This window comes from Buceros rhinoceros, unplaced genomic scaffold, assembly GCF_000710305.1.
Source record: "Buceros rhinoceros silvestris isolate BGI_N320 unplaced genomic scaffold, ASM71030v1 scaffold17957, whole genome shotgun sequence".
NCBI lineage: Eukaryota > Metazoa > Chordata > Aves > Bucerotiformes > Bucerotidae > Buceros > Buceros rhinoceros.
The window spans coordinates 54,241-62,591 of record NW_010420617.1 but is presented as its reverse complement, the minus strand read 5'-3'; the positions used below and the strand labels follow the sequence as shown (position 1 = coordinate 62,591).

The 8,351-nt window shown below is 42.9% G+C and overlaps 1 protein-coding gene across 1 annotated transcript in view; it reads left to right on the top strand.

Moving 5' to 3' along the window:
* MTA1 (metastasis associated 1) overlaps positions 1 to 8,351 on the top strand; it is a 73,041-nt gene that overhangs the window by 15,127 nt on the left and 49,563 nt on the right. Inside the window, exons 4-6 of the mRNA XM_010139371.1 lie at positions 1,704 to 1,830; positions 1,994 to 2,057; positions 7,488 to 7,605. Of these exons, the coding sequence (XP_010137673.1) occupies positions 1,704 to 1,830; positions 1,994 to 2,057; positions 7,488 to 7,605 (309 nt within the window). The remainder of the gene's footprint in view (positions 1 to 1,703; positions 1,831 to 1,993; positions 2,058 to 7,487; positions 7,606 to 8,351) is intronic.

The following is an 8,351-nucleotide window of genomic DNA, read 5'->3' as shown; positions in this document are numbered from 1 at the left end:
AGGAATGCCTTTTCGCTTGGACATCTCTGGGTTTTTAGGCAAGCTAGCTTGGAACTCGCTGACTTATTTGTGGATTGCTGCTGGTGTATTTATAGTGTGGGTCACCAGCCACAATATTAATTTTCAACTAAAACAGAATCCATTTCAGTAAATAAATTGCAGAACCATGCGGCTGTGGCACAAATGTAAATCTGGTGTTCTAGTTCCTAGGAAAATATTAAAATGTAAGTGCATGCTCCTGTGTGTTTAACAGCTCATGTGGTATGAGAGCTATTGTATGTTGCAGTCAGTTTAATTATGGTACTAGTTTTTTCCTTCCTTGCTGGAGCAGCTTACCTGAGGGGTGTATAAACCACAGGTCCTTTTCCAGGACAGTAAAACAGCGATAAATTGTGGGGAACCTGTAATTTGTTTGTAACCCCCGTTGGCATAACGGTGGCCTGTTTTAAACTAAATGCCGTTTCGGTGCTCCATAAAATGGAGATCTCTCCTTTCTGTTTGCTTTATTTGAGGGTAGCTATGAGGATTATAGTTAACTAATCTTAAGGGTATATAAATCATAAATGTGCCTGTATGTGTTTCTGACAAGAAATGTTTCTTGGCAATAACTGTTAAGCTGCAGGCATAAGTCTACTCTTTGAGAGTACAGCTGCCATAAAAAGAGTTTTATGATTCATGTATGAGATTTTGCAGATCATTCTACTACAGCCTGGGAAACTTTTCCCATGGTTTTGGAAAATACAGGAACTGCCTTGATATCTTAGGGAAGGAAAAAGTCTGTTTTCTTTCACAGTCCTCGTCATGGAGAAGCTCTGCAGCTTTTTTGGGGATTATTTTGCCTTTTACAGCTTTACTTGGCATAATTGACAGGATACTTGCTAATGAACATAAAACATCCTAATAATTTGTTTCCTACAAGGAAGGTGCCGAGAGGTGTTTTGGGTGAGTGGTGTATCAGTGTGGCTGTGATTTCATGTATGTACTTTGGCATTAATTTAAAAGCTGGTTGGGTGGAGGTTGGATAGCTCGGGGCCAGAGATGGTGGATCCTGACTGCAGAATAAAGCAAGCTTTTGAAAATGCAAGAGTATTGCTGTGGTGGGGTGGGATGGGTTGCAAGACTGGCCTTAGCCACTTGGTCAATCCTGCGGCTGTGGTCTGTTCCCTGTGGTCGGGGTAAAGAGAATAAAGTACACTAAATAGATAAATTAACCTTTTCAGCGGGCATTTCCTGTAAAAGCAGTTGAAGTCGGGGTGGGACAGTCTGTGATACCCTGAAAGGAGTGGGATCTGAGATAGCCGATGCTTGGCAAAGAGGAAAGACTTGTCTTTCACTGTGTCACCCATCGTGTGTGAGCTTCTTCCTGATGAATCTAACAGTGCAGCGGTGGTCTGCAAGAGCAGCTCTCTCCAGGTAGCAGATCTGTGTGACTTTCAGCATGGTGAGCCAGTGTGACCTGCATGTACCTGAAATGCTTTGGTCCCAGTGGTGAATAAGTACAATTCTTCACAGGCATCGTTTAAAAGATCTATACTAATTATCTAATTATTCACTTGGCTGTAATGTTGAGGATTCAGGTAAAGTTAGATTTAATCTAAATAATGTGTATTATTTAGCAAAGGTCTTGGAGCAGCTCATCGTGAATGGCTCAGAATCAATACTTGCGCTCTTCTTGATGGCCAATTTTGTCTCTCTGCAACTAGGAGAAATGGAAGAAGAGATGGAAAATCCAGAAATGGTTGATTTACCAGAGAAACAGAAGCATCAGCTGCGACATCGTGAGTTGTTTCTCTCACGACAGCTGGAATCTCTGCCAGCCACACACATTAGGTAATGACCACTTTCTTCTAGTCCTTTTAATTCAAAAGCCAAGTGGCATTATTATTATTCTTCAATGTAAGATTAAATTGTGTACAACCTCAGTAATACCATCTTGTGAATCGCGTGAGCACGTAAGATGTTTTTTCATAAAATGTGTTTCTCTTTTTTTTAGAGGCAAATGCAGCGTTACTCTGTTAAATGAGACAGAATCCCTTAAATCCTATCTGGAACGGGAGGTATGAACCATTTTGTGAATTGTCAAGCTCGAACAGTTTATTCTGGCACAGTTTAGGATTGGTGGCTTTTCACAGGCTTTCTGAAAAGAAGGTGGTTCCTTCTTGTCTTCACGTTCTGGGTGCTGGCAGTGAGAAGCTTCAGGCTCCACACAATTTTCATTCTGGTGTAAAACGTTGTGGATCTAGAGGCCAGACCTGCTGTTCACCCCCCTGTGACAGTAAGACTGCCTCTCCTTCTGTCAAGAGAGCCCTGCTTGCTCATCAGCCTGAACATTCAAGCTTGCACTATTCAGAACATAAATCTTGGGTTTTACTGTTTCAGGTATTTGGAGATTTTGAAAATGACTGTTGTAAATCTTTTAAATGTATTTATATACCTTTAATTGTGGCTAGACCTCCGGCTGCCAGCTGGGCTAGATGGTCTTGGAATGTGACATTCTGGGAGCTTTACTTGGGGAGATTAGCAAAGAATTTCATTATATTATTATTTGAATACATCTGCAAGCATTACATTTGCATTTGAAAACATTAAAATGTTATACAAGAGAGGAAATCTTGTGATGAAAACCAGTAGGGTATCGGTCATTACCGGCCTTTAAGGAACGAGGACAAAACAGGTAATTTGTAGCAGTGAGCACACTGTAGGCTGTCTCATAGCTGTTCTTTCTTTTTAAATGCTTTTTAACCTTTCTTCAATATTTATTTAAGCATAAGATTAAAATTAATCTGATACTCTAGTTTAAGAGAATTTTAAACAAAGCACAGGGGTGAAATAGTCAGGTTTCTGTTTGAAATGTGAAACCAAAAACATGTAGAACCTGCTCAGGGCTGCCAAATGGCAGCGCATCAAACAAGGGCAGTTGTATTCAGAAGTGCTCGTAACCAGCCAGCAGCCCAGGATATGCCAATCCGAAAGCAAAAGGTAATCAAACTGGAATTATTTTAGATTTAGAGGACCCAACTTTTAAGTAATGTTTGTTTTCGGTTGCTCCCAACACATTTTTTTTATCACTCGTGTTGCAGGTAGGCAGGTCGAGACAGAGAAGGGAGCTGGCTTCCTCTAATCATGCAACTGCTCAGTTGCAGATGTAGGAATAGAAAGAGATTTCATTTTTTAAATCCTTTTGAACTCTCGAAATGCAGGATGAGCGATGCGGGTTATTTTTAAAACTGATCAGGCACTTAGAGATTTCACAGAATGAGAGAGTTCCCTGAATGTGTCCTGTCACTTAGCGTGGTATTTTGCTGTGGTGCAAACTAACTTGGACAGATGGTAAAGAAATTAAGAGCTCAGGAACACAAATGTGCTTGGGTGGAGGGTAAAGAGATTAAGAAAAGGAGGTGGTTGCTGCCTGATGAATTCTTAGCACTGGATGGTGTTCTTTTGAACTGTTTCTTCTGGGGGTTTTCCTTCCCTGTTTTTAAGCTGTTCTTTGCTTTCAAAATGTTTTGAGGTTTGTTTTTTTTTTTTCCTGTCAATAAAGCTTAAGCAGTTCTAGGGAATCTGTCATCTGATTTCTTATGCTACGACCACGACAAGTAGGTTTTCAGCTTGAGGCTGTCTGCCTCAAAGGAGGTTGAACATGCATACAGAAATTTTTAGGGGGATAGTAAGCATAGCAAAATTCCATTTGTGTTACCTCCGCTTTCCTCTCCTACCCCCGCTGTCATCTTCCTTGGGAAGATTGCTCCATTAAATTTAGAGAGCAGCCTGAAGGGGGACCAGCACGGACTTTTTTACTGTGCCTGGCAAAATTTGGTTTGTAGTAGGAGGAATAGGAAGAAAAACATAAAAAGCAACTGGGGAACCTGAATTTCCTGCAGATGCTGCATTCCCACGGAGATCAAGAGAGGGGCATAGCCAGTTATGGCCAAAGCATTAGATTTCAGTGTTCTGCAGGAAAGTGTTTCATATGTACCATCTATTTGACTGTTCTGCTAGGATGTATCAGGAGGCTTGTGTGAATTTTGCCAGCTGGGCAGATGTCTGGCATTTCTGATCCTTCTAGCACCCCCCCTAAAAATAAAATGCTCTCTACTTGAATATTTCCTGCTCTCACCCAGACTGACTTCATGGAAGTTAAGTTTGCAAGCTGTGATGAACTAAGCACTATTTCTGTACTGTGCTTTCTCTTTGAGCCTGGTTGTTGTTTTTTTTTTTTCCGGGTCTTCCGCAGTTTCTTAGTGGCTTTGTTTCTTGGCTATAGCTACAGGTAGCTTAGGGGCTTGGGTAGGGAAGCTCTGAGCATATGTGTCTGTCTAACACGTTGGAGAAGTAGAAAGTCATGGCTTAATTTTAACTCTTGGCAGGTCATTTTAATTTTTCCAAATGTGTTGGGTGTTCTCTGGGATCTGAAATTAAAAGAGAAAACCCTTCTTTTCCTTCGCTGCTGTAAACCCAGCATGCGCAGCTTTGACTGCTAAAATGAGCAGGGAGAATTTTGAAAAGGCGTGTAATGTTGTTGTGAGCGTCACTTCCTGTGAAACCCTTCTGAGGAGCTGCTCTTACCACATCGTGGTGATCCAGAGTTCACACGCACTTCAGAGTATACAAGGGTCTGCTTTGTTCCTTAGGCTATGGTTTGCATTGGCCCTAAACTGACATTTATTAGTGTTTTCAGAAATCCCACTCAGTTTGCGTGAGCTGAATTTCATGTTTCTGGGGGGGAAGATGGTAGTGGTATTGCATTACCTCTAGGGATTACGGTCTGCCTTGTATTCACTCTTGATCCTCTAAACTTCAACTTTTTATCTGTGGAGGAGACTCTGGCTGGGGAGAAGAACCCAGAGCCTTTAATTCTTTCATTGAACTGTTTGATTTCAGACAAAACTGGACAAGATATAAAAAGATGACCTGAGACTGGGAGAGAAGTATGGGTTTTATTTTACAGAGAAAATTCGTAGTCACGATCAATAAAAGAGAAGCATCCAGCAGTCAAATTCCGTGGGAGAAAACTCCTCCACAATGAATGACTTTCCCTGGCTAAGAAAGACTGCGTTAAGAAATTGCCTGTAGAACTGGCCTGCCTTGGGGCCCGCTGTGTCCTTACACTACAGTGTTTGGTTTGTGTATTTGCTGGGCAACGTGCCTAAAAAGCATTAGTGTTGCACTGCATATACTTTGTCCTACAGTTAGGTGTTTTGGAGCTGGAGCAAATGTCACGTGATGTTCATAAACTCTAAGCTTGTGAGACAAAAGCTCTTCCTACATTTTATTTATGCAACAAAACATTCTCAAAATACTGTAATAGCTTGAACTCTGTGTATGTCAGGGAGCGAGAGACCCAGGTTCCTTTACACAGCTATAGTATAAATGAGTTTTCGTAGACTCTGAAGCTCCCTTCTGTCAGTAGGTTGATGTAATCTGACCCTGGTGCCTGTGGGAGTAGGAATCAATTCTGTCAGAAATGTCATTCATTAAGGATGCAACCGAATCCCCCCACCAGTTGACTTGGCAGGGTGTTGGAGCAGCGTTTTGCCAAGCGTTAGCTGTGACTTTTATCCTGTTACCATGACATAACATGAGATTGTTCTTGCCCTTGGAGTTCATGCCTTTACAGCGGGGAAATGGCATGTTTTCTGCTGGAGGAGGTCAGTGGCAGTTCCTGTCTTGCCTCTCGCGCAGTGCTGCTTGGGTGAATACTTTTGGTGCCGTGGCTTTCTTAGGTAGCAAAGCAGGTCTGCCTGGCTTGCTGGGCTCTCTGCTGGCTTTTTCCCTCCCTTCCATAGATGTTGATCTCTTCCTGGAAAAATGCTGATTTTTATTAAAGTTGGAGCAGAAAATAAAGAGCTGCCGTGTTTAACACTCTTAAATTCTGTAATTGGATGCTGGATGCATTCTGCATGTAAAAAATCCACAGGAGACCTGACCTCTATGGCATCAGTCTTCAGTTAATCTATGTAATGTGCAGGGCTGGGGAACAGAACCAGTAGGTACCTTCAAAGCCCTAGCCCACAGAATTTTTGCCATGTTACTGGGGAGACTCACAGTGATTATTCCTTTTTGGGGCTTGGTATGACAGACTGGGAGAGTCTCTCTTCCTTTGCCACCTCTTCATGAAGATGAACAGGGCTTGAAACTGATGCTGGTTTTGTCCTAATTTTTGTGGCGTGCTGTTGACACATACAAATATAGGGAAAGGGAAGATGAGAGCGTGAAATGAGATGTTTTTGAACAAAGAGCCTGCTACTGACACGCATATATGGTGAAAGGGAATATGAGCCAAAAACCTTTGCGTGAAAAATGGCGCATGGCACATCCTGTGTTTCTGTTGAGAAACACTTCTCTTCCCTGGTGATGGTGTGGCTGTGGATGGTGGTGACGAAAGGTCTGTCATTTCACATCCTACAGAGCTCTCTTCCTGCTCCATATCCCTCACTACACTTTGATGGAGAGTCGCTGGTCTCCAGTGTGTCACTTGATAGCTATAACAAAGTACTTACCCATGCAGAAAAGTGACTGACTTACACTATGCAGTTTTAAGCAGTTAATGTTTTGGCTGTTTCCTTTCTCTGCCTGGCAGGACATTCATTCCGGTATGACATCTTTAACTTTAGATGCCCAAGCCACAGAAGCCATGCAGCTTTCCTAGCCTTTTCCTCACCTACTTGAACAAAACCAACAAATTAATGTAGTGCCACCTGCAGCGAGTTCCTGCTGCTGCCAAATCTGCTCCCCCTCTCCCAGTAATGAGCACAGGCAAACGTGGTGGTTTAAGCTTGGATGGTGGCAGACAAGAAGTTGGCCCGCAGTGCATCCCTGTGACAAGGAAAGCCAAGCACATCCCGATCTATATTAGCGGCGGTGTAGTGAGGAAGCGAAGGGATTCGTCCCCATAGCTCCTCACTCTTGAGACCACTTCTGGAGTGCTGCATCCAGCTTTGGCCTCCCACCGTCAGAGAGACATTGACATCCTGGAGCAAGTCCAGCAGAGGCCACAGAGGTTGTCTGGGGCTTCATATGTCTCTCTGTGGGGTGTTTCATTGGTATGACTGTAACACTCTGGTTACCCTTTAGTTTGTACCAATATTTCTGTGCGGGTAAGTCACTAGCATGTAACACTACTGCTCTGGTGTATGGGAAAGCACAATTTTGTGTTCTGAAACAGCTGATGTTACTAAAAATTATATCCTGGCCCTTCTGAGCGTGGTTTGTGCAAAAGGAGCTTTGTTCACTTCAACTTGGAGGACTGCATGTTAAGGGAATGGCTGCTCTGGAGGAGAGCTGTTACATTTACAACACAGAAGAAAGGGACAGAATTTAGCATAGAGTTTTAAAACTGGTGATTCGTTTGTTGTGTGTTCACCCAATTTAAAAATCTATTTCTATAGGTAATAAAAGCAAACTTAAAACGTAAAAGCTTGCTAGTATGTCCGCGAAGTTGAAAGTAAAAGCTAATGATACTGTTTACTCTTTTGCTTTATTTTTAGGATTTCTTCTTTTATTCACTGGTATACGATCCTCAACAAAAGACCCTACTCGCTGATAAAGGAGAGATTCGAGTCGGAAACAGATACCAGGCGGATATAACAGACTTACTAAAAGAGGGTGATTTCCATAATTTATTTAAATTGTCAAGAGGCCGTGTCAAATGTGGCCACTTTCATGTCTGCAGCCTGCATAGGAGCGGGAGGTGGAGGTTTCCACTGCCAGGTCATGCGTACAGCGAGGGCCTGGTTTGTTGGTGACTGGAGCTGTTGTCCACTGAACACAACTAATTACATCTGAAACCAGTCTTTAAGTGGGCGTTTGGCCAAATCATAAAAGGTGTTGAAACAAATCGAATTAATTGACTCTTTCGGAGCTTGCAGTCTTTTTGTTAAGAGATTTCAGAGTTTCTATGGGAAACACACATTTCCGTCATGTCTGTAAAGCTTTTTGTGTTTTTAATCAAGCCTCACTTCCCTATAACAACCATTCCCAAATTGTTGCCAATTAATTGCTGTCTCCCCTCATCAATTTGCCCATTATTGCTGGGTGCCTTTTCCTCGCAGCCCCCCTCCCCATCCCAAGTGCTGGCTGCCAGCCTAGACTTCTCACCTGCAAAACAGGCAGGAGGGAGAGTTTGCTGCTTCAATCGCCCTGTGAGACCTCAGCCTGGCCCCACTGTGTCGTGGAGCGGTAGGACCACAAGGACCTTGGCCCAAGGGAAAGGGAGTAGTAGTTACCCATTAGCAACTAACTTTAAGTTTGTCTTTGCGCTACACTAGAGATCCAAAAGTGGGTGGAAGAACTGAGAGGGGTGAGGAATACCGGCATCTCATTGCTCCTTTCTGAGACCCCTGTAGTACATA